Source organism: Schistocerca americana, chromosome 9, assembly GCF_021461395.2.
Source record: "Schistocerca americana isolate TAMUIC-IGC-003095 chromosome 9, iqSchAmer2.1, whole genome shotgun sequence".
NCBI classification, from domain to species: domain Eukaryota; kingdom Metazoa; phylum Arthropoda; class Insecta; order Orthoptera; family Acrididae; genus Schistocerca; species Schistocerca americana.
In genome coordinates this window covers 177,777,125-177,803,754 of record NC_060127.1, presented here as the reverse complement: position 1 = coordinate 177,803,754, position 26,630 = coordinate 177,777,125, and the positions used below count along the sequence as shown (strand labels likewise).

At 46.3% G+C, this 26,630-nt stretch overlaps 1 protein-coding gene across 1 annotated transcript; it reads right to left on the bottom strand.

Annotated features, from left to right (window-relative positions):
- Positions 1-197: 197 nt before the first annotated feature.
- On the bottom strand, positions 198-26,496 carry LOC124551347 (cyclin-dependent kinase inhibitor 1C-like). Its single transcript, XM_047126378.1, has 5 exons — positions 26,440-26,496; positions 8,693-8,974; positions 6,819-7,016; positions 4,119-4,288; positions 198-366 (listed from the first exon to the last, which is right to left on the bottom strand). The coding sequence occupies exons 1-4, from the start codon at positions 26,449-26,451 to the stop codon at positions 4,157-4,159; spliced, it is 624 nt and encodes a 207-aa protein (XP_046982334.1). The 5' UTR covers positions 26,452-26,496; the 3' UTR covers positions 198-366; positions 4,119-4,156.
- Positions 26,497-26,630: the final 134 nt, after the last annotated feature.

Sequence of the window (26,630 nt, the reverse complement as noted above, 5' to 3'; positions counted from 1 at the left end):
AAACAAAATCTTAAGCCGGTGGTCGTAATGTTTTGGCTCATGAATGTATATCTGATGTATGACGTACGTTGATAGAGTTAAGATTTGTTTTGTTATTCGAGAGGTAGAGATACAGGTCGGGAAGTGGGAGAAATGGTGGTAAAATTTTGTGCAAAATAATATATTTTTATTTGTGTAAACTAGCAGCCTTGTACATTGCACATTGACTTGAACCCATATGACGTATATGAAAGTATAAAAAACAATCGGAGTGCACGCTGGTTCTCGCACACACTTAAGTCCTGAGTGTGGGACAGGTGGCTCCTGCCTCCCTCACAGCCGTCTGTCGCCGCTAAGAACAGCCAGCAGAGGGGTGCGCCAGGAACCCTGGAACACGGAACGCCGGCATCAAATAAAGGACAAGCCAAACACACACACTGTAAAATGAACATTAACAACAAAGAATGATGGCCAAACTTGAAGGACGCATGCGCGTAGAAAAAGCCAATACACTATGTGATCGAAAGTATCCTCGCACGAATTAGTGGACAGTAGAGCGCTGAGTCTTCCCCTTCGCCTTTTAGGGCGGCTTGAACCCTGCTGGGGGCACTTTCAGTGACGTGTCTCGGAGTGGGGGAGTGCCGCGCCATTTTTCCTCAAGAGCTCAAACGAGAGAAGATGGTGTCTGGAGCGAAGTCAACATTCTAACTCATCCTGCAGTTGTTTTACTGGGTTCAGGTTGGAACTCTGTGCAAGCCTATCCGTTTCAGGAATAATAGTGTCCACGAACCATTGCATTACACTTGTCATGGTGACTCAATCATCGTCTTCCAACTGCTCGTCTATTGTACGCATAATGTTGTAGTGGTCCACATTTAACGTTTTCTGGAGCACAATACGGAGACCACGAAAACCGCCCCCATACCGTAACACCGCCCCCTCCGGACTTCACTGTGGGCACTAATCGTGTTGGCAGGCAACATTCTTCAACCATACTCCAAACTCAGACCATTCCTTCGGATTAGCGCAGAATATAGCATGATTCATTACTTCCAATTACTTTTTTTCGAGTCATCCACGGTCCACGTCCACCTCAAGCATCGCTTAGCTGTACAGAAATTTTTGGCCTATTAGGAGCTGCTCGACAGTCGTATCTCATTTCAGCTTCCTACGCAGTCATTGTGCTAAATGGTCCGCTGGTAATTCTTGTGACAGAGAGGTACTGTCGAGCATTTGCAAAGGTTGGTTGTAAAAATATCGCTTGAGATCAGAGAACTGAATCACTTGAGGGTTCCAGTCACTATATGAGATGTGGTCTTGGTTCGTGTTTCCAAATCAGTATCACATCGTCAGCAATCAACCTGTGCAGCTTTGGAAGGGTTGAAATGTTCCTGATGGATCTGCACCCAGGTGATATCCAATTACTAACCCTCTTCGAAGTTACTTAGCTCTCCTGACCAACCCGTCCTTCTGTTACTGTAACTCTACTGACAACTCAATACCCACCGTTTCCTTTTACACTGGTGTGTCAGCCACTAGTGACACCTAGCGGTCAATATCACATTTCAATTGGGTGTCCGGATATTTTTGACCAGATATTACGTAAAAGGTGGACATGTATTGAGATACCGTAAGTGCCGTATTAGACCTTATTTTCTCACGAAGTGGCGAGATGACAGTGGTTCTTCACAACACAAAACCGTCAATATATTTAGTGTTAGTAATGGTGCTTTTGTTGAAGTCTAACGCGTACATGTTTCCCACCAAGAAGAATGACGTAAACAATACGAAACTTGACGACCTTTTTGGCAAAATGCGAGAAGTGTTTGGTCTCAATAAGACTTCCATTACAGTTGCAAAAGGCTGAATTTAACGTATAAAACTAAGTTTGGTTTTACACTACATATAGCTTACATTCATGCTGGACGTTACCAACATTGGATGAACAGTGTGTTACGCTGTGCAGGATCTTAGGTCAATATTACTTATCACAGCTTCCAGTATTTTCACCACCAAATCGGACATAGCCGGAAAAAAAATTCCTGATCACTGAAGGAGACCGGTGCAACCAACAGGTAGTTCCGTCTGGATGGTGATGACGGAGTTCACGTAGGTGACCAGCAGATTAGTCTGAAGATGGAAGACTTCACTTCCGAAACGAGCCAGTTTTAATGTGGTCAGATTATGCATATGCTTAACATAAGTGTGGTAGAGCTGAAATATTATGTCTACTTCTCTTTCAAGTAATACAGGGTGTTACAAGAGGGTACGGCCAAACTTTCAGGAAACATTCCTCACACAAAAATAAAGAAAAGATGTTATGTGGACATGTGTCCGGAAACGCTTAATTTCCACGTTAGAGCTCATTTTAGTTTTGTCAGTATGTACTGTATTTCCTCGATTAACCGCCAGTTCGCTCAATTGAAGGAAGGTAATGTTGACTTCGCTGCTTGTGTTGACTTGCGACTCATTGCTCTACAGTACTAGCATCAAGCACATCAGTACGTAGCATCGACATGTTAGTGTTCATCACGAACGTGGTTTTGCAGTCAGTGCAATGTTTACAAATGCGGAGTTGGCAGATGCCCATTTGATGTATGGATTAGCACGGGGCAACAGCCGTGGCGCGGTACGTTTGTATCGAGACAGACGTCCAGAACGAAAGTGTCTCGACAGGAAGATGTTCGAAGCAATTGATCGGCGTCTTAGGGAGCACGGAACATTCCAGCCTATGACTCGCGACTGGGGAAGACCTAGAACGACGAGGACACCTGCAATGGACGAGCCGGCCGCGGTGGTCTAGCGGTTCTAGGAGCGCAGTCTGGAACCGCGCGACTGCTACGGTCGCAGGTTCGAATCCTGCCTCGGGCATGGATGTGTGTGATGTCCTTACTTAGGTTTAAGTAGTTCTAAGTTCTAGGGGACTGATGACCACGGATGTTAAGTCCCATAGTGCTCAGAGCCATTTGAACCATTTTTTTGCAATGGACGAGGCAATTCTTCGTGCAGTTGACGATAACCCTAATGTCAGCGTCAGAGAAGTTGCTGCTGTACAAGGTAACGTTGACCACGTCACTGTATGGAGAGTGCTACGGGAGAACCAGTTGTTTCGGTACCACGTACAGCGTGTGCAGGCACTATCAGCAGCTGATGGCCTCCACGGGTACACTTCTGTGAATGGTTCATCCAACAATGTGTCAATCCTCATTTCAGTGCAAATGTTCTCTTTGCGGATAAGGCTTCATTCCAACGTGATCAAATTGTAAATTTTCACAATCAACATGTGTGGGCTGACGAGAATCCGCACGCAATTGTGCAATCACGTCATCAACACATATTTTCTGTGAACGTTTGGGCAGGTATTGTTGGTGATGTCTTGGTTGGGCCCCATGTTCTTCCACCTACGCTCAATGGAGCACGTTATCATGATTTCATACGGGATACTCTACCTGTGCTGCTAGAACATGTGCCTTTACGACACAACATGTGGTTCATGCACGATGGAGCTCCTGCACATTTCAGTCGAATTGTTCGTACGCTTCTAAACAACAGATTCGGTGACCGATGGATTGGTAGAGGCGGACCAATTACATGGCGTCCACGCTCTCCTGACCTCAACCCTCTTGACTTTCATTTATGGGGGCATTTGAAAGCTCTTGTCTACGCAACCCCGGTACCAAATGTAGAGACTCTTCGCGCTCGTATTGTGGACGGCTGTGATACAATACGCCATTGCCCAGGGCTGCATCAGCGCATCAGGGATTCCATGCGACGGAGGGTGGATGCATGTATCCTCGCTAACGGAGGACATTTTGAAGATTTCCTGTAATAAAGTGTTTGAAGTCACGCTGGTACGTTCTGTTGCTGTGTGATTCCATTCCACGATTAATGTGATTTGAAGAGAAGTAATAAAATGAGCTCTAACATGGAAAGTAAGCGTTTCCGGACACATGTGCACATAACATATTTTTCTTTCTTTGTATGTGAGGAATGTTTCCTGAAAGTTTGGCCGTACCTTTATGTAACACCCTGTATAACACCGAGTGAAGCAACTGAGTAGCGTCTAGTTCCTGGATGATGAAGGGCAGTCTTGCCTCCTCTGGTGAGGTGAGTAGCAGCAGCTGCAGCTGAGGACTCACCTGAGAGGGTCTCGCGGAGGAGCAGCGCGGCTCGCCGCCTAGTGCCAGCCTCCCAGCTCGAACGTCTTCTCGAAGACGATGGGCTTCGGGACTGCGACGGGGACGGGGTGGGCCACGGGCACCGCCACTGGCTTGTGGATGAAGTAGGGGACCGGCTTCGCCACTGGCACCTGTGCGAAAAAAGTCACCACGTCCGTCACGTACGGAAAACCCTCCACCACGCACTTACTTGGACAGCTGGTTCCTTCGCAGAGCTTGGGAGTTCCCGTAATTGACGCAGATGTTCTTCGAGATAACACCAGACTTTAACCAGTAGAAAAAGGTGGGCTTTAATTCAGAGGTTACAGGGAGTAGAAGAATAAGGTTAGGTTAGGTTAGTGGTGTTTAACGTCCCGTCGACAACGAGGGCATTAGAGACGGAGCGCAAGCTCGGGTTAGGGAAGGATGGGGAAGGAAATCGGCCGTGCCCTTTCAAAGGAACCATCCCGACATTTGCCTGAAACGATTTAGGGAAATCACGGAAAACCTAAATCAGGATGGCCGGAGACGGGATTGAACCGTCGTCCTCCCGAATGCGAGTCCAGTGTGGAAGAATAAGGCCTCTGGCAGTTGACTCTTAATATAAACAAACAGGCAGGAAGAGCCATCACAAACACTCGAAGCAGACTCATCCATAAAATATCTAGCAGAATGTATACGGACCGCTATTAAATAGAACGACCACATAAAGCTAATCGCAGGTAACACAGATGCCAGGCCAACATTCATTCCAGGAAACGCCAGGAAATGTAGTACTCCTGGAAAGGAAGCTAATAACTGTCGTTCGACCAATACTTGAATACTGCTCGACAGTCTTGGATCTATACCAGATACGACTGATAGAAAAAAAACAGAGAAAATTGAAAGAAGAGCAGCGCGTTTAGTAAGCGTGAAAGCAGCACGGAAATTCTCAGCCAGCCGCAGTTGCAGAAGCTGCAAGAGAGGTGTTCTGCATCAAGGTGTGCCTTACGGTTAAAAGGTCCCCAGTTCGAGTCTCGGTCCAGCACATAGTTTTAATCTGCCAGGAAGCTTCATATCAGTGCACACTCCGCTGCAGAGTGAAAATTTCATTCTGGCACAAATATATCATTTCCTCCTAACTGCATCTCTAAAACACCATGAAGGGAAAAACTGAGAGCCATTCTGGCACAAATGTATCATTTCCTTCTAACTGCACCTCTAAAACACCATGAAGGGAAAAACTGAGAGCTTCTATTTCACACGAAAGGCTAACGCAATGGCTCTTCCTGCGAGAGATGATGAGAGAGGAGAATTGTTACATTCTGGTAAAAGGCGAATAAGGGGAAGAATGCTGTTGTTCGATGTATATGAGCCTGTACCAGGAAAGGTATCCGAATTCACGCACCAGTCTTTTGGAAACAGATATTTAATTACAGAAGCCATTTATGACTGGATCATTGTATTATGGGAAAGCGAGTAGTACAGAATACAACAGAGACAAAACTGGAGACCTTTAAAATGTTAAATTTCTACTATTAAGAATAGTTACAGGAATATATGACGCAAAAACTTTCCCCAAAAGGAGGAACTGACTAGTGACATACATCTCAAAACATCCAAGGAATAGTACCAGTGGTAGGGGAAGGAGCAGTTGAAGTGAAGAACGATATGATACAATAGCAAGAGAAGACGAGGAACGAAGTTCACAGAAAACCTATGTGGTATCAGAAGGTGGGACATTTTAGTGAGCTGTCAGGTCATACACGTAATAGGTGTATAGGTGCTGGCAGGAAGAGTAGAGGGTAGAGGATGAAAAGGAGTTATCAAAGAAGCAAGGTCTAGTAGTCATGCAGTTGTGAAATGATAAGGCAGAATTTAAGGCGAGTGGTAGGTATCATTTTCCAACAATCTTCAAGTATGTCCTATTCACAACTGTATGTCTACTACACTACTATACTTGATAACTCCTTTTCATCTTCCACATGTACAGTTTTTTCCCTCTACTCCACCTGCCAGCGGCCATACAACTCGTATGTGGGTGAAATGACAGCTCATTAATTGTCCCATCTTCTGCATGTTTACTACATCTATCACACCTGATAACTCCTTTGCATCTTCCACAGCTACAGCTTTTCCCCTCTACTCCACCTGCCAGCGGCCATACACCTCGTACGTGGGTGAAATGACAGCTCATTAATTGTCCCATCTTCTGCATGTCTACTACATCTATCATACCTGATAACTCCTTTTCATCTTCCACAGCTACAGCTTTTCCCCTCTACTCCACCTGCCAGCGGCCATACACCTCGTACATGGGTGAAATTACAGCTCATTAATTGTCCCATCTTCTGCATGTCTACTACGTCTATCATATCTGATAACTCCTTTTCATCCTCCACAGCTACAGCTTCTGCCCTCTACTCCACCTACTAGCAACCATACACCTCGTACGTGGGTGAAATGACAGCTCATTAATTGTTCCATCTTCTGCATGTCTACTACATCTATCATACATGATAACTACTTTTCACTTTTCATCCTCCATAGCTACAGCTTTTCCCCTCTTCTCCACCAGCCAGCGGCCATACAACTCGTACGTGGGTGAAATGACAGCTCATTGATTGTCCCATCTTCTGCAGACTTCATTCCTCATCTACCCAGTCGGAGGACTGACGAGTACCTGTGAGGGAGGGTACTTACCGCTACAGGCTGAGGTACCGGCACAGGGTACGGCCTGTCCACGTGTACAGGGACTGGCCGGTCCACAGCGACTGGGTACGGCTTGGGTACGGCGACGGCGTACGGCTTGGGGACTGGTACAGCATATGGTGCTGGGACAGCCACGGGCACGTGCTTCTCCACGGTTACGGGGTACGGTGCTGGTACGGGAACTGGGACCTGTGCCACAGAAAGAAACACACATCGTCAACCCCTCTTCAGCACCACCATGTCAGTTCATCTGCTTACGTGGACTTACAGGTTTGGTGGTAGTTGCTTGGGGTGCTAAATGAACGCACCAGATACATATCTACAATCTTGTGTCTCTATAACCTTTCATTTTTCACAGTCCATGCATTAAGAAAATTGCTCTACGTGCTATATGAGTGAAAAGTCAGAAACATAGAGTATGATGCATCACAGGTGTCTCAAAAGTGAAGCGTACTAATGCGATGAATTAACCTACTGGCATGAAGTAACACTGCATGCCCTGACTCCTAGGCATTGCCTACCAGGAACTCCCTCTTAAGTTTTTTGCTAAATGAGGTCTCCTCTGGATCCATTGCTAGTCTGATACCCCAGTAGGACAGGATATGGTGGAGAGTGTTTCATCCACACAATGCGGTTTGTCTCAGCAGCTATACTCAGTATACTTACTAATTAATGTGTAGGGGATATATACTTGAACAAATTAAATTCACTACCTAATTCCCGAAGATGATGCACTATTGCCCGTCTTCTATATCATCTACTGACAACAGCACCTTGGATGCTGTATGGAGGGGCATCTGATCATCACATTGCTGTCCCAGGTATTGTTTGCTTTATGAACCTTGGAGCTATCGCTTGTAAGTAAAATAGCTCATCCCTTGGCATGTCAGAACCAACAAGAGCAGTGCAGTAGTAGAACTACACCATGGCTTAACATGCTGCAGCCAGATTAATTTACAATTCCATTACTAAAGGCATACATTGTACTCATACAAATAAAAACAACATATTTCTGAAAGACCCTTAAATGTTATTAAAGCTCTGAAATAAACACATTTGTTGAATTATGATAGATGCACAGAAAATCGTAAGCGGTTAACAGTATGTGGATGAAGTTATGGGAGCAGCCTTACTTTTTCACTACAGTATTGGTGTTAATGGGCGCCATAACTACTCAAAAAGGGGAAACAGTCTTACTTTATAAGTACAGGTTTGGTGTTAACAGATACTGTAACCACTCAGAAAGCAAATGCACAACTGTATCCATGAAAGCAATTGGATACCAACTGGAAATAGACAGAAAATTGTTCAACAGCTCGTGACATTTAAATGTGTTGATACATATTATCGAACAGTAGAAATGTCGAAAAAGAGGTTAGAGAACAAGCAGCAAAACCAAACAAAGTGGCATGGTGTTTAAATACTGCAACTTGAAAGAAAACATCTTGAAAAATAATTAGACCAGTTATGATATACACAGTTGAGGCCATTTCTGAAACATCAGTAACTAGAAGTTTTTGGAAAGCTGGGAATTGAAAGTTCTGTGGAGGATTGCAAGGAAGACAGAGATACAGAAGTGAAAGCATTAGAAAAGAAACTGGACTCGGTTAATGAGTGTGTGCATAAAAGAATGCGTGAATAGCACAGACACTTAGACGTGACTGATGAACAGGAGATTGCGAAAATCGTATGACATAAATCACTAGCTACTATATGGAATATAGGTTGCCCAAGGAAAAGAACTCAAGGTAGAACATAATGACGAAAATGCGCTTTAGCCTGGGAAGAAAGAAGGAAGAACAAACCGGAGCGGTGTGCTGCCAGAGTACATCATGGCGTGGATAATGTAGCATGTTGTGAGGTACCTGCTTGGTGATGGTGGTGTGCACAGAGACGCCGGGCTCGAACACAGCTGCTGGGAGAGGAGCTGGAAGGGCTGGACCAGCGGCAGCGACAGCGCCAGCTGGTGCCGCAACACCAGCCAGTGCTGAACCCACTCCATAGCCGCCCAGTGTTCCGTACTCCAGGGCGCCGAAGTCTCCCAGACCGAAGAGGCCGCGCTTGTCGTGCCTCTTGCTCGCCACCTGTTGCTGCTGCTGCTGCTGCTCCTCACACAGCACTGCGCCTGCTAGCGCCAGCACCACCACCTGTGAGGAAGGTCACTGCGTTACGAAAGCTCGGTGCTCATTCACAACCATCAGAGATTGATGAAGCTGGCTTCACCACTGTAAGCCCCTTACCTTTATATTGGCTGATGTTTCTGTTCCAGAAGCAAACTATGTTGCTTGACGACTGCTAAGGAACAACTGACACGTGCTGAGGAAAAACAACTAACAATTGCTACAGAACTTCCGATCAATAGCAAAAGGAAATGAAGTGAAGCTTGTGCACAAACGCAGGGTACACATTCGACAGTTAACGCAGTACAGTGTTTGATGAAGCTTGTTGTCTATTGCAGATGAGCAGCTGGACGACTCAGAGGCAGTCAGTGTCACTTCTGTGGCCACAGTAATGGCTGTGTCCGAAAGTGTCGTCTCGCATTTAAAAAAGGCCACTGAATGTGGAAAATGAAAATGATCATATGGTGTCAGTGGCCGGGAATTCCCAGGAGGGAAGTTCGGCCGCCGAGTGCAGGTCTTATTGAGTGCAACGCGACATTGGGAGAATTGTGCGTCGACAATGGGGATGAAATGATGATGGGGACAGCACAACACCCAGTCCCTAAGGGGAGAAAATCTCTCACCCCAGCGGGAATCAAACCCAGGCCCCCATGCATGGCAATACAATAGACAGTCCAGCTAGTGGGGTGGACACTGAAGGTGGAAATGCTATGCAAAGCCATGTTGCTGGTCACAGACAGACCACCACACCGCAAGAGGATCGATACGCAGCCCTGGTGGCGAAAAGGAACAGACATCTCGTTCCTATGCAGATGGCTGCAAATCTTTCAACTGCTGCAAGAGTTACATGCATCCCGGTTTAACCACACCATCATTGACGAAATGTTCGTTGGTGTAGGTAGCCTGTTGGTTCGGGTCAGCAGCAGTGGCCTAGAGTGATATTTTCAGACGAAACCACAACACTGTGATATGTGATTTTGGCCACCAGTTAGTCTAATGAGAAAGGGTAACACTTTACACACTACAGAATGTTCACGAACATCATCGGTATGGGCTAGGCGTTATGGTGTTGGCACACATTATGCGCGCTATGACACTACCTTGGTGAACGCCGGATATTACTTCTGTTTTACTAAATGAATTTCCGTCTATTACTCCGAACTGTGACCTTTGTGACAGGAAATCACGAATCCAGTCGCACAACTAAGGCGATATTCCATGGGAACGCAGTTTGGTTAGACGACGCTTGTGAGGAACTGTGTCGAAAGCCTTCCAGAAATCTAAAAATATGGAATTAATTTGACATGCTGGTGGTGGAAAAACGTTTCACTGCCAGTAATTGGTTGGCAAGGGGAGAAGAGATCGTAGCATAAAGTTCATGATCAGCAGACTTAGCACCAGTGTCTTGATTTAAATACCAAACCTCTCTGCAATGTCTCATGAAGTGAGAGAATGTGACAGTTGATGGTGATCCGTCTGTTGGTTAGGAACCTTAACCTTGATGGCGCCCTTGGTGCTATTCGGCAGAAGTAGGCTATGTGCCAGCACCTAGTTTTACCCTCTCCCTTCTTTTGTCATCATCATCATCATCGTACAAGAAAACTATTACACTACACTACACTCACACACAATACATACTAGTAGCATTACAAAAGAAGTTGTAAAAGACAGCTGCTTATTGGAAGCAGTCGCAAATATTTACTATCAAAAACGGTCTTGATCACAATTTATTTATTACGGTGACAAGTTTCGACCACTACTGTGGTGATCTTCAGACCAATGGGTAGAAAACTTCAACTGGTAGTAAATGTACCACGAGAAGGAGGTTGATACTCATTGGTTTGAAGATCACCACAATAGTGGTCGATACAGGTCACTGTAATAAATAAATTGTGACCAAGACTGTTTTTGATAATAAATATTTGTAACACTTTGATCGCTGTTGACTCCCACAGTGTATTGAAAATTCGCAAATCTGATTCGGCACTCAGTAAAGCTCATGTACTGTTTTCACTCACCAGGAGTGCGGGACTGTGTCAAATGTGTTCTGAACACGGCGGCAACCTGAGAGCCGATGTCTACAGCGCTGCGGACCTCACAGTGGAACAGAGCGAGTTGTGTTTCGGTCTCTTTGAGGAACCGAGGTTGTTCTTTTTTTTTTTTTAGAGAAGGTTTCTCGTTCTCAAAAATCGTGACAATAGGTGAGCATAAATCTGTCGGCCCTTCGCTAACATTTGCGGAGGGCAAGAGGCAATGCAAGGAACAATGATAGACGGAAAAGTCGACGGCTGAAGCCCTAGAGGAAGCGCACCTTTCCAGTGGATAGACCTTTTTTCACATGATACCTTGCCAATCATGGATGAAGGGTATCAGGCGCATGCCATATTCCTTGACTTCCGGAAAGCGTTTGACTCGGTGCCCCACTGCGGACTCCTAACTAAAAGGTACGAGCATTTGGGATTGCTCCCCAAATATGTGAGCGGCTCGAAGACTTCTTAAGTAATAGAACCCAGTATGTTGTCCTCGATGGTGTTCTTCGGAGGTGAGGGTATCATCTGGAGTGCCCCAGAGAAGTGTGGTAGGTCCGCTGTTGTTTTCTATCTACATAAATGATCTTTTGGATAGGGTGGATAGCAATGTGCGGCTGTTGATGTCGTGGTGTACTGGAAGGTGTCGTCGTTGAGTGACTGTAGGAGGATACAAGATGACTTGGACAGGATTTGTGATTGGTGTAAACAACGGCAGCTAACTCTAAATTTAGATAAATATAAATTAATGCAGATGAATAGGAAAAAGAATCTCGTATTGTTTGAATAGCGCTTGACATAGTCACGTCGATTAAATATTTGGGCGTAACATTGCAGAGCGATATGAAGTGGGACAAGCATCTAATGGCAGTTGTGGGGAAGGCTGATAGTCGTCTTCGGTTCGTTGGTAGAAGTTTGGGAAGATGTGGTTCATCTGTAAAGGAGACTGCTTAAAAAACACTAATACGAGCTATTCGTGAGTACTGCTCCAGCGTTTGGGATCCCTATCAGGTCGGATTGAGGGAGCACGTAGAAACAATTCAGAGGCGGGCTGCTGGTAGGTTTTATCATCACACGACTGTTACGGAAATGCTTCAGGAACTCGGGTGGGAGTCTCTGGAGGAAAGGAGGCGTTCTTTTCGTGAATCGCTACTGAGGAAATTTAGAGAACCAGCATTTGAGGCTGACTGCAGTACAATTTTACTGCCGCCAACTTATATTTCGCGGAAAGACCACAAAGATAAGATAATAGATATTAGGGCCCGAACAGAGGCATATAGGCAATTTTTCCCTCGTTCTGTTTGGGAGTGGAACAGGGAGAGAAGATGCTAGTTGTGGTACGAGGTACCCTCCGCCACGCACCGTATGGTGGATTGCGGAGTATGTATGTAGATGTAGATGTAGATGTAGATCTACATCTAGGGTGGGCTTGCTGCGATAAATCGCCATGGCCAAGAACGAGCAAGTCGTCAAGAGGCGCACCACATGATGTCACCGCGTAGGGTTGGACCAGAGACGGACCAGATGTTCACCGATAGCCTAGCAATGGTCGGATACTGTCAGTGAGCTTTGAATTAGCCGTAGACACTACACACTATCATTGCGTCATAAGCCGGCCGGTGTGGCCGAACGATTCTAGCTGCTTCAGCCGGGAACCGCGCGACCACTACGGTCGCAGGATCCATTCCTGCTTCGGACATGGATGTATGTGATGTCCTTAGGTTAGTTAGGTTTAAGTAGTTCTAAGTTCTTAGGGGACTGATGACCTCAGATGTTAAGACCCATAGTGCCCAGAGCCATTTTTTCGTGGCTTCATATCGAATGCAGTGCAGCGCCGAGGCGGTGTGGACGCTGTCCAGCAGGTGGGAAAGCGCGCCGGGCCGCCTTTCCTCGTTTTCTTCCGCTGGCGAGGCATCAAGGCCCCGGCGTGTCCTTGCTTTCTCCAGCGAGCGTCCGGCCTCGAACCTGACTTACATCGACGAGCGGCCGCCGGGAAAGGTGTTGCGTCACCGCCGCCTTTCATCCAGCACCAGCAGCAGCGGCCGCGCTGTTACGGAACAGGACGGATGAACCTGGCCGCCCACGTGTGCGATGACGCAACGGCGGCTGTGAGGTCGCTTTCCTCCTCAGTGCGTCCTCCAGGTCCACGTGTCTTCAGAGGAAGGTCACCGTGTAAATGCTTTCTGTACTTCTACTGCCCAGCAAGTGGAACGGGTGGAATGACGAGCAAGTAGGCGCTTCATCTGTTGTTGTTGTTGTGGTCTTCAGTCCTGAGACTGGTTTGATGCAGCTCTCCATGCTACTTTATCCTGTGCAAGCTTCTTCATCTCCCAGTACTTACAAGGGAACCTCCCCATCGTACCCCCCTCAGATTTAGTTATAAGTTGGCACAGTGGATAGGCCTTGAAAAACGGAACACAGACCAATCGAGAAAACAGGAAGAAGTTGTGTGGAACTATGAAAAAAATAAGCAAAATATACAAACTGAGTAGTCCATGCGCAAGATAAGCAACATCAAGGAGAGTATGAACTCAGGAGCGCCGTGGTCCCGTGGTTAGCGTGAGCAGCTGTGGAACGACAGGTCCTTGGTTCAAGTCTTCCCTCGAGTGAAAACTTTAATTTTTTATTTTCAGACAATTGTTATCTGTCCGTCTATTATGTTTTCATCACTTTTTTGGGAGTGATTATCGCTTCCACAAGAATACCTAAATCGGGCAAGGTAGAAGAATCTTTTTACCCATTCACCAAGTGTACAAGTTAGGTGGGTCGACAACATATTCTTGTCATGTGACGCACATGCCGTCACCAGTGTTGAATAGAATATATAAGACGTGTTTTCCTGTGGAGAAATCGGTTGACCTATGACCTTGCGATCAAATGTTTTCGGTTCCCATTGGAGAGGCACGTCCTTTCGTCTATTAATCGCACGGTTTTGCGGTGCGGTCGCAAAACACAAACTCTAAACTTATTACAGTGAACAGAGACGTCAATGAACGAACGGACAGATCATAACTTTGCGAAAATAAAGGAAGTAAAACTTTCATTCGAGGCCATACTTGAACCTAGGACCTCTCGTTCCGCAGCTGCTCACGCTAACCACGGGACCACGACGCTCCCGAACTTATACTCTCCTTGATGTTGCTTATCTTGCGCATGGTCTACTCAGTTTGTATATTTTGCTTATTTTTTTCATAGTTCCACACAACTTCTTCCTGTTTTCTCGATTGATCTGTGTTCCGTTTTTCATGGCCTATCCACTGTGCCAACTTATAACTAAATCTGAGGGGGGAGCGATGGGGAGCTTCCCTTGTTAGCGCAACCTACATCCTTCTGAATCTACTTAGTGTATTCATCTCTTGGTCTCCCTCTACGATTTTTATCCTCCACGCTGCCCTCCAATGCTAAATTTGTGATCCCTTGATGCTTCAGAACAAGTCCTACCAACCGGTCCCTCCTCTTGTCACGTTTTACCAGAAACTCCTCCCCAATTCTGTTCAATACCTCCTCACTAGTTATTTTATCTACCCATCTAATCTTCAGCATTCTTCTGCAGCACCACATTTCGAAAGCTTCTATTCTCTTCTTGTCCAAACTATTTATCGGCCATGTTTCACTTCCATACATGGCTACACTCCATAGACATACTTTCAGAAATGACTGCCTGACACTCGATGTTAACAAATTTCTCATCTTCAAAAACGCTTTCCTTGCCATTGCCAGTCTATATTTTATATCCTCTCTACTTCGAGAATCATCAGTTATTTTGCTCCCCAAATAGCAAAACTCCTTTACTACTTTAAGTGCCTCATTTCCTAATCTAATTCCCTCAGCATCATCCGACATAATTCTAATACATTCCATTATCCTCGTTTTGCCTTTCTTGATGTTCATCTTATATCTTCCTTTCAAGACACTGTCCATTCCGTTGCTGTCTGTGACAGAATTACAATGTCATCGGCGAACCTCAAAGTTTTCATTTCTTCCCCATGGATTTTAATACCTACTCCGAATGTTTCTTTTGTTTCCTTTACTGCTTGTTCAATATAAAAACTGAATACCATCGGGGAGAGGCTACAACCCTGTCTCACTCCAACCCAACCACTGCTTCCCTTTCATGTCCCTCGACTCTTATAACTGCCATCTGCTTTCTGTACAAATTGTAAATAGAATTTCGCTCCCTGTATTTCATCCCTGCCACCTTCAGAATGCGAAAGAGAGTATTCCAGTCAACATTGTCAAAAGCTTTCTCTAAGTCTACAAATGCTAGAAACGTAGGTTTGCCTTTCGTTAATCTATTTTCTAAGATAAGTCATAGGTTCAGTATTGCCCCACGTGTTCCAACACTTCTACGGAATCCAACTGATCTTCCCCGAGGTCGGCTTCTACCAGTTTTTCCGTTCGTCTCTAAAGAATTCGTGTTAGTATTTTGCAGCTGTGGCTTATTATACTGACATTTCGGTAATTTTCACATCTGTCAACCCCTGCTTTCTTTGGGATTGGAAGTCTGAGGGTATTTCGTCTGTCTCGTACATCTTTCTCACCAGATGGCAGAGTTTTGTCAGGACTGGCTCTCCCAAGGCCGTCAGTAGTTCCAATGGAATGTTGTCTACTCCTGGGGCCTTGATTCGTCTGAGGTCTCTGTCAAATTCTTCACGCAGTATCGTATCTCCCATTTCATCTACATCCTCTTCCATTTCCATAATATTGTCCTCAAGTACATCGCCCTGGCATAGTTCCTCTATATACTTCATCTACATCAACGTTATCTGGCGGCAGTATCGGATAACTCAAACACTTTTCAGTTGTTTATTGCAGACAAACTATAAAAGATAGAAACACGTTGCGCCTGTCAGTGGATAGACGAAGGTTCATAGTTTTGGCACAGCTACTCTGTTGATACCAATATGGCGACTACACTCATGCGATACGTCCAAATATTGTGTCGGCCCTATTTTTCCCGGCGTAGCGCAGCAACACGACCTCGCATACACTCAATTAGTCGCCCATAATCCTCTGCAGAAATATTTATCCACGTTGCCTTCATAACCGCCCATAACTGCGAAAGTTTTGACAGTATAGGATTTTGTGCACGGACTGATCTCTCGATTCTGTACCATAAATGTTCCACGGGAAGCCAAATAATTCGTTCAAATTGTTCAGAATGTTCTTGAAACCAATCGGCCGCTGTGGCCGAGCGGTTCTAGGCGCTTCAGACCGGAACCACGCTGCTGCTACGGTCGAAGGTCCGAATCCTACCTCGTGCATGAATATGTGTGATGTTCTTAGGTTAGTCAGGTTTACGTAGTTCTAAGTCTAGGGGACTGATGACCCCAGAGGAAGTCCCATAGTGCTTAGAGCCATTTGAACCATTTTGAACCAATCGCGGTCTGCTGTGACCTGGTGGCATGGTGCATTGTCATCCATAAAAACAAGTTCCATGAATGGCTGCAAATGGTCTCCGAGTAGTCGAACATAAACATTTCCAGTCAATGATCGGTTCAGTTGGACCAGAGGACCGAGTCAATTATGGCGTCTCCTCCAGCGAGCACACGATGTTGTTGACAACTTGGGACGATAGCTTCGTGGTGTCTGTGGCACACTCGAACCCCAGCATCAGCTCTTACCAACCGAAATCGGGACTCAGTTGCCAAGGGGACAGTTTCCCATTCGTCTAGACTCCAACCCATATGTTCGCGGGTCCGGGAGAGACGATGCAGGTGATGTCGTGCTTTTAGAGAAGGCATTCGCGTCGGTCGTCCCCTACCATAGCCCCTTAACGCCAAATTGTCCGCCCCCCAGTAGCTGAGTGGTCAGCGCGACAGAATGTCAATCCTACGGGCCTGGATTCGATTCCAGGCTGGGTCGGAGATTTTCTCCGCGCAGGGAGTGGGTGTTGCCCTAATCATCATCATTTCATCCCCATTGACGCGCAGGTCGCCGAAGTGGCGTCATATCGAAAGACTTCTACCGACCGCCGAACGGTCTACCCGACGGGAGGCCTTAGACACAAGACATTTACATTTTAACGCCAAATTTCTCATCAACTTCCTAACCGACGCGTTATTCGTACGTCCCACAACGATTTCTGCGGTTATTTCAACCTGTGGTACTTGCCTATTAGCGCTGACACAAATGTACGCAGACGATGCTGCTCTCGGTTGTTAAGTGAAGACTGTCAGCTACTGCGTTGTTCGTTGTGAGAGGTACTGCGTGAAATCTGGTATCTCGGCACACTCTTGACACTGTGGGTCTCGGAATATTGAATTCACTAACTATTTTTGAAACGGGATGTCCTATGTGTTTAGCTAAAATAACCATTTCACTTTTAAAGTCCGTTAATTTCCATCGTGCGGCCACAAACCTCTTGACATGAATCATCTGAGTACAAATCACAGCTCCAACTGCTCTTTTATACTTTGTGTACACGTTTGCTACAGCCATCTCTAGGTGTGCATGTCGCTATCCCACGACATTTGTCAGTTCATTGGACACCTCAAGACAAGTCACTTTGTATGGTGGAACGTACAAGAAGTCGATCCATTGTTCAAGTGCAGCGTCCATTTGCAGTCGATCCTGCAAGTGGCCACCACTGTGCAAGCAGATTTACAATTGGCAAACAATATTCTTGCATATGCAAACGGAAGAGTACCTGACAGCCACGCACATTTCATGAAAATGTATAGCGTATCAGCGATCCGTTCACACGAAGCCTCTGAAAAGTCCACAAGACGGGCAGGCCAGGAACATCAGCTTTCTCAAACAAGGGTGTGGCGTGTTCTGGAACGATGGCTACATATGAAGCGTTACAGGTCGCAGTCTATGCAGCAGCTGTGTCCGGGAGACCGTAACAGAAAGTACTACTTTTGCATTTCAGTCCTCTGGGACACATTTTCCGAACGACTCTTCTTCTCGAACGAGTCGACGTTTCACCTATCGAGTAAACTAAACCGCTAATAATGTACGAATTTTGGGAGTCATAAAATCCTGGCATCGTAGCCGAACATGAAACGCCATCCGACAACGATGGCTTGGAAGAGGTGGACAACAACATCTTGCTCACTCCTTTGGGCCTCCCAGATCGCCAGACCTCACAACACACGCCACACCTAGCGTCGACATTTGCACTGTTTTGCTGGTACGTTCAGTGCAGTGCAAGTACAAAGACAAAGGAGGGTAAGAAATCAAACGAAATGTAACTGGCCTCTATAGAACCTGCGCTGATCACGAGTCCTCGATACCAAAAAATGCGGAACGACTTCCGAAATTTTGTTGATGGATTTCTGGTTCACCCAGCGTACATCATGAGAAGTAACGGCAATGTAACGCTGCCTTTGGTTAATCACCAAGCTACGAGAGACGTTCAATAAATAATTTAACACATTTTTTTCTCCGCCAATTTCGGTTGGCAAAACGCTGAGTCTGGCAACTGTCACCATCCCAGCAAGGTGGCGCATATCTGTCCGATCTCCCGAATGCCTGTCGGCCGCACACGGCTGTGACGCCTGGAACGTGCGGACACTCTCATTCGAGGTGACCTCGCTGCTCAACTGCGCGTCTCTGTTACTGACACACCCGTCCACTAGTTGGGGGTGCTCAGAGGGGTGTGCCTCGCCGCCTGATAGAAAACTGTAAAAAGCGACGAAGGAATTGTTTGCGCGTTACGAAGCCGATGGTGACAATTTTTCGTCGGACATCATGAGAGGCGATGGAACTTGGGTTCATTACCTCGAAAAGGAAACAAGACAGAAATCCACGGAGCAGAGCCACGCCACCTCTCCTCCGACGAAAAATTTCAGGCCTCATCTTCGGCAGGTGAAGTACTGGCGACGGTCATTCGGGATTCTGAAAGGGTTATTCTGCTTGATGTGCTCCCTCATAGTGAATCGAGCAGCTCTGAAGCATACTGTGCTGCCCTCAGGAAATTGAAGAAACGACTTCAGTATGTTCCAAAAATACCAACCTCCTCCCGCACTGGCCATGAAGGCCCCCACGGTACCGACCGGCCGCCGTGTCATCCTTAGCCCATAGGTATCACTGAGTGCGGATGTGGAGGGGTATGTGGTGAGCACACCGCACTCCCCGCCGTATGTCAGATTTCGAAACCGGACCCGCTACTTCTCAGTCAAGTGGTTCCTCAGTTTGCCTCACAAGGGCTGAGTGCACCCCGCTTGTCAACACCGCTCGGCAGACCGGATGGTCACCCATCCAAGTGCTAGCCCAGCCCGACAGCGCTTAACTTCGGTGACCTGCCGGGAACCGGTGATACCACTGCGCCAAGGCCGTTGGCCTCAGTGTGTTCGTCGCCACAAGAATGTAAGCAAACTTCTCCTTCTCCGCAACAGTCCGTGGCGTCAGACAAGTCTGCGCACCCAAACGGAGCTCACAAAACTTCCATGGGTTGTTCTTCTTCATCCAGCCTACAGTCCGGATGTCGCACCTTCCGACTTCCATCTATTTATTCCAATGAACGATACACTGTGTGGGAAGCAATTCATGAGTGATGCGGTGATTATTGGGCAAGACGTGGGCCCCCCACCAGTAGTGTGGGCATACAGACCCTACCGACACGTAAACAGTAGCTTTATGAATGCTTGCGCTTTTGATTAAGCCGAGAAGCTACCCAATTAAGACGCTATTCGAGTGGAGGATCTGTTCGAACCGGTTGAGCTACTTAGGTTGTGTGGCTTCCGTGATGAGCTCATTAGCCGAACAGAACCCGTCTCACGTTCCCTCGCTGGATGCCTCGGTCGCATTAATTGCCCCTTCGTCGACCTGTCGGACCAGAATGAAGACAGATATCAGCGCACGCGTTTCTCAAAACTTAACCTCTGTTTTCTTTCAAAGTCTGCGCTGTTGTTCCTCTTTCTGTCTTCGCCATTCCTCTTCAAAACGACAGTTTCGTCAGCTCCCACAAATTATAACCGATACAATTAGCTACACGAGCACAAAAAGCCAAATTATATGTGTATCGCAGGTGGCATCAATCAATGAAATAGGCCTACGTTAATGGCAGTGGTAATATTTCTTTTTTTCCCCACTAGTTTAACTGCTGTTTAAAATTCAAAGTAATGCCATTTAGAATCGTACGCTTACCAGCCCACAGTTCTACCACTGTCTGTATATGCTGTCTCTCTCTCTCTCTTTGTCTCTCTCTTTCACACACACACACACACACACACACACTATTGCTCTGTCTCTCTCTGTCTCTCTCTCTCTCTCTCTCTCTCTCTCTCTCGAGGAATCTCCAAAACACTCCTTAATGAAGATAAGTATATAGCAAACGTATCCAGATCAGGTATTATGGGACTTAACGTAAGTTATACATTACTACCGCAGGTGAAGGAACTTTTATTGAATACTGTACCACACTTCAAAGTGACGTAGGTGCATGACACTGTTTTTCAACATAGCCACCATGTCTCTGCAGCTGCAATCGTTCAATTTCTCGACAACAGATATCAGCTTCTCGGTCACAGAAACATTTGAGAACCACTCTCTCAACGTCCTCATCTTTGGAAAATCTCTTTCCCCTACCCTCCCCCCTCTCTCCCCCCACCCACCCCCCAGACGTTCTTTCCGCTTGCCGAAAAGATGGAAATCTTGTGGTAGAAAATATAGTGGATGCTTCCAAGCTTCCTGCCGAACACATTGAAGCAAAGCTTGTGTTGTGCTCGTCGTATGTGATGTTGCATTGTCGTGCTGGATAACAATGACTTTGTTTAATTTCCGACGCCTCTTGTTCCATAAGTTTTGTCTAAAATTATCTCTCCCTCTTGCGTACTTCAGCTTTGGAGGCATTTCTCTCTGTGACGCTGTGACGCACCCGTTACCCGTACCACAGTACTACTGTCTCCGCAGGAAACACGGAACACGTCCTGTCTTCTGACAATCCAACGCTATTGTTACGCAGTGGCGGGATATAATTTATGATGTCCCTACGTACGTACCAACCGATGATTATATCTCGATACGTCAGTCAAATTCCGCGAAATGTAATACGAATACGTACCACCAATATATCAAGACCACAATGATCACAGTCTCTGCTCATATATTTCTATGTGCAGATACTGTGATAATTGTGGCCTTGATATGTCCCACTTCATTCCGATAGTTGTTTTATCTCAGAGTTTAACAGTCTTCCTCACTTTTACTCATTTTTTAAAATAAAGCAAGTCGCAGTCGCAAGCCAAAAAACTGTTGCCAGAAACTAAATATTTGTGTTATATTGACTTGTAGGCACAACCACCAATGAAAACTCACAAGAGACACGCTACAAAACGATAGCCAACTTCTATAACTGGCAAGTCACAGTCACAAGCCAAAAAACTGTTCCCAGAAACTAAATATTTGTGTTCATTGACTTGTAGGCGCCACCGTCAGTGAAGACTCGCAAGGGACACGCTACAAAACGATAGCCAACTTCTATAAAACATTTTTAACTTTTCCCATTTATCTTGACCAAGCCATAGGAGTTACCTCTCATGCCATTTACCGGCCTTTGTAGCACCTACATCATTGCAGATAGCCCATTTAGTGTGTAAAGTCCCTTTTCACATACCACCTAACGAAGCAGAAAACACAATTTATGGAAAACTGGCGTTTAGAACCTTTAGCATGATAGCCCTTCAAGTTCCCTTGCGGGCTGGCTTGAGGCAAAGCAGTTGCTTTTCAGTGGCATTTCTCCAAAGGCATGCTGACGCTGGACTGTCCAATGACGTCCCCGAGTAGCGAACAGGAGTAAACGGCAGTATTTGGCACACTGAAGAGAATGGCCACAAGTATGGTCGGAGAGTCGGTTCTGAACATTTCGGATGACGGTGCTCTGCAGCTTTCATACACTTGCTAAAGAAATTGCAACACAAAGAAGGAGTTGTGCGACATAAACGAAAGTTGGTGGCCGAATTTCTACGTCTGAAAGATGATGTCTATTCAAATTTTGAGCCAGTAGCCAAAGAACGCTAGTAGCGCTGCTATAAGACAGCAGATAAGGTTTGCTTTAAATACGTGCTATAACAGTAGTGGGCGTTGTTTTACCTTTGAGATTGGACGTGGTGTGTTGGTGTTGGTCAAGAATGTCTTTAAAGCGACAAAGTCGCCATTGTCAGCATCTCACTGTGTTCGAACGAGGGCGTGTAATAGGTCTACCAGAAGACGGGTATTCCTACCGCGATATTGTACAAATACTTGACAGGAATGTAGCCACAGTGCACGATTGCTAGCAGCGGTGGTCACAGGAATGTCTGGTTGCAATAAGACCGGGCTTCATAGGACGCGTGCCACTACTGAGAGGAAAGACCATCGGGTTTGGCTTATGGCTCTCGTGCATCGTAGTGCATTAGCAACAGCAGTTTGAGGAGCAGTTGGCGAGGCAGTGGCACAACGAACTATTAGAAATCGGTTACTTCAAGGGAAGCTTTGAGCCAGATGTCTTGTAGCACGGATTCCACTGACACCAAACCACCGCCATTTGTGACTTCATTGGTGTCAAGCGAGGGCCCATTGGAGGGTAATGTGAGATCGGTTGTCTTTTTTGATGAAAGATGGTTCTACCTCGGTGCCAGTAATGGCCGTGTGTTTGTTAGAAGGAGGGCCTCTAACCAACCCGTCTGCGTGCTAGACACAGTGGAGTTATGGTGTGGTGTGCAGCTTCGAGTGACGGTGGGAGCACTCTCGTGGGTATCCCACTCAACCTGACTGCAGAATTATACGTCAGCCTGGTGGTTCGAACTGTTGTGCTGTCATTCATGAACAGCATTTTCCGACATGATAACGATCGACCATATACCGCTCTTGTAACCCAATATGCTCTACAGTGTGTCGACATCTTGCCTTACCCTGCTCGATCACTATATCAGTCTCCAAACGAGCAGACATGGGGCATAATCGGACGACAACTTCAGCACCATCCACGTGTACATGCTTGCATTCAACACTCTGGCATTTACACCCGTTATTAAACTACCGGCATTTCACATTTGCAATGGCTTATCTCTCGCCTACATTAATCTGTGATCTTGCAATGTTAATCACTTAAATGTATTCCCAAAATTTCATTATACTACGTTAGTTATTTTTTGGGGTTGCGCCTTTTTTTCAGTCAGTGTATTTAAGTGGAGTACAAATTATTTACTACTCGAGCGCGTGTTCGAGACTGTCCCATTTCCGTGAACCTTATACAGACCCAATCACATTTAAGTTAGTATCTCGTGTACTGTCTAGGTTAACCGTCACAGTTAGTTTAGTCGGGGGAAAGCCTGAAAAACATGACTATGTAAATGCTCGAGGTACAATTAACAATTAATGCTAGCTTCAATAGAATACCAGTTGTATTGAATACTTGTGTTATGGTGCTCCACATTGGCATAGGTCCCGCGTCCAAACGGTACACATGCAACTCAGCCACACCGTGGGCACCCGACACACTCGGTCCTCACGCCACAAGTGGGGTATCGGGACCGTCCGACAGCCGTGTCATCCTCAGCTGAGGATGCGGGTAGGAGGGGCGTGTGGTCAGCACACCGCTCTCCCGGTCGTTATGATGGTTTTCTTTGACCGGAGCCGTATTCGGTCGAGTAGGTCCTCAATTGGCATCACGACGCTGAGTGCACCCCGAAAAATGGCAACAGCGCATGGCGGCCAGATGGTCACCCATCCAAGTGCCGGCCACGACCGACAGCGCTTAACATCGGTGATCTGACGGGAACCGCTGTATCCACTACGGCAAGGCCGTTGCCTCAAGCAACACTGACACTGAGATATTTTCTGTAAACGATACTGTACAGCTTCGTGGTTTTTAGAGAACGGGGTCGTGCGGCCTCCAGAATTTGACATAATTTTGCAGTTTGCATTTTATCACGGGCGACAAGTTTCGGTGAAGTGGCCATCTTCAAGTCATAGATTCAGACTGTATCAAGTTAAAGGAAGGAATTCTGCGTCAGATACATAACTTTTTCTTTGGCTACAGAGTCTGCGACATACATACGCATGTTGCAATTAGTAACAGTTACGTATTTGACGCCAAAGATCCTTCCTTCAATTCTTCATACAGTCTCATCTTGTGACTTGAAGATGATAGGTAAATATGCATTATAATAGCGTTCGTTGGTTCAGTTATGCCGTTCTCCAAAGGTCACTACAGTCCTTGGTAGATGTCCAAAGTAGATCGCTGTTTTACTAAATCCCTGTTTTTAGTGTTTTGAAACGAGGCAGCGTTTCGTCAAAATAATTTTATTCAAAATTATACTGCCCCTTGTAGCCAATGATTCATCTGTTTTTGTCCATGATGTTAAAGTTGCTTTCATTTTCTGGGCAGTTACACTACTCAGAGTATAATACTTCCTGAGTGTTTGGGACTTGTCCATCCTTCTGAACCTGGTTATTGTTTTCATCTTTTGGTCTCCCTCTACGATGTTTACCCCCCTCCCCCGCCCCCCGCCCCCATTCGCTATCCTCCAGTACTAATCTGCTGATTTCCTAATGTCCCAGAATGTGTGCTATCAACAGCTCCCTGCTTCTAGTCAGGTTAAACCACAAATTCCCCCCCCCCCCCCCCATTCTATTCAGTACCTCCCCATTAGTTATTTGGTCTACCAATCTAATCTTCAGCATTTTTCTGTAGCACCACATTTCAAAAGCCTTCACTCTCTTCTTGTCTAAATTGTTTATAATCTACCTCCATACACGGCTACAATCGATTCAAATACTTTCACTTAAATCTCTATCCTATCTTAGAATTTTCTCTGCCTTAGAAACGCTCTCCTTGCCCTTGCCTTCTGCATTTTATATCCTCTCTACTTCGCCTACCATCAGTTACTTTTGATGCCCTAATAACAAAATTCATCTACTAGTTTGTCACGTTTTCTAATCTAATTCTTTCGGTATCTCCTGACTTAATTCGGTTACATTCCATTATCCTTGTTTTGCTTCTGCTGATGTTCATCTTATATCCTCGTTTCAACACATTGTCCATTTCCTTCAACTGCCCTTCCAAGTCCTGCTGATACTGATGCAAAAATAAAAAAAGACGGAGAAAACGAAGAGAAGTGAAATCGATAGCTAACTGGACGACACGCCGTAGTAGGAGAGGATGAGTTAAATGAGAATGTATACCCATAAAATATATCGTAATTTGTTAAAACCACGAGCTGGAACCGGCAGCACATGTTCCGCACAAGAGCTACCGTACTGAATGCAAGCGTTCGGTTGCTGCTCCGTGTACATTTACACGACGTCTCCAGCGAAACAAGCGCCTTTCTCGTAGTACCGGCGTACGACAAAAACACAATGGCCTTCCAGATAGCAGCGTACGACGAAAGCAAAAATGTTTCACCATACTGTGTGAGAAACAGTCTTTAGGCGCGCTATGTCCAGGGCTTATCGACATCATTAGAGATCTTCCCCAGTGCGTTTTAGTGGTGTGCGGGATATATTGGCATTCCCCGAGATCGCCCATTATTTTGAAGGACGGGCAGCTATCTGTTTTGTAGCTAGGCACTGCATTTACTTTCTCTTTCTTTTGTTTCATCTTTCGTTCTCTGCGTCTAGAGCACCATTATCAAGGAATCAGTCCTACCACCAACCAAGCGGTGGCAAATGCCGGATTCCAGCTTCACTGTTTCGCTGAGGGGAGAAATGATTGCTCCTCATCGGTGCTCCTACCAAGATTGTAGTTGAAACTGTGTGCCGGACCGAGACTCGAACTCGGGACCCTTGCCTTTCGCGGGCAAGTGCTCTACCGACTGAGCTACCCAAGCACGACTCACGCCCCCTCCTCACAGCTTTACTTCTGCCAGTACTTCGCGTCCTACCTTCCAAACTTTTCAGAAGCTCTCCTGCGAACCTTGCAGAACTAGCACTCCTGATATTGCGGAGACATGGCTTAGCCACAGCCTGGGGGATGTTTCCAGAATGAGATTTTCACTCTGTAGCGGAGTGTGCGCTGATATGAAACTTCCTGGGAGATTAAAACTGTGTGCTGAACCGAGACTCGAACTCGGGACCTTTGCCTTTCGCGGGCAAGTGCTCTACCAACTGAGCTACCCAAGCACGACTCACGCCCCGTCCTCACAGCTTTACTTCTGCCAGTACCTCGTCTTCTACCTTCCAAGAGAGCAGGAGAGCTTCTTTAAAGTTTGGAAGGTAGGAGACGAGGTACTGGCAGAAGTAAAGCTGTGAGGACGGGGCGTGAGTCGCGCTTGGGTAGCTCAGTTGGTAGAGCACTTGCCCGCGAAAGGCAAAGGTCCCGAGTTCGAGTCTCGGTCCGGCACACAGTTTTAATCTGCCAGTAAGTTTCATATCAGCGGACACTCCGCTGCAGAGTGAAAATCTCATTCTGGAAAGATTGTAGCAAGAACGAAAGATTACACTGCCCTGTCCAGAGATGAGACGATACGAACTTTTTATTATTATTATTATTTATTTTTCAAAGCACCGCGAAGTTTCCCACGCTTCTTCAGTACTTACCAAGAGCTTCATGTCGAGATGTGTGAGAGGGTAGGTTGCGTGGAAGCAGGAGAAGCCGCGGCGAAGAGCGCACTATGCCCATAGCGGTCTCGGCCCGCCTTATATATACCGCACTAGCAGCGCAAAACTGCTGCCGGCCCCACCACGGCTCCAAAACACTTTCTCCGGCCGGACAGCGCGGCGCCTCGCCG

What these genes read in the sequence shown, in the direction of transcription:
- LOC124551347 (XM_047126378.1), bottom strand. An exon ending in ACACCACCATCACCAAGCAG is followed by an intron (nt 7,017 to 8,692) that starts GTACCTCACAAC and finishes TCTGTGGCACAG; the next exon opens with GTCCCAGTTCCCGTACCAGC. An exon ending in CGGTACCTCAGCCTGTAGCG is followed by an intron (nt 4,289 to 6,818) that starts GTAAGTACCCTC and finishes TTTTTCGCACAG; the next exon opens with GTGCCAGTGGCGAAGCCGGT.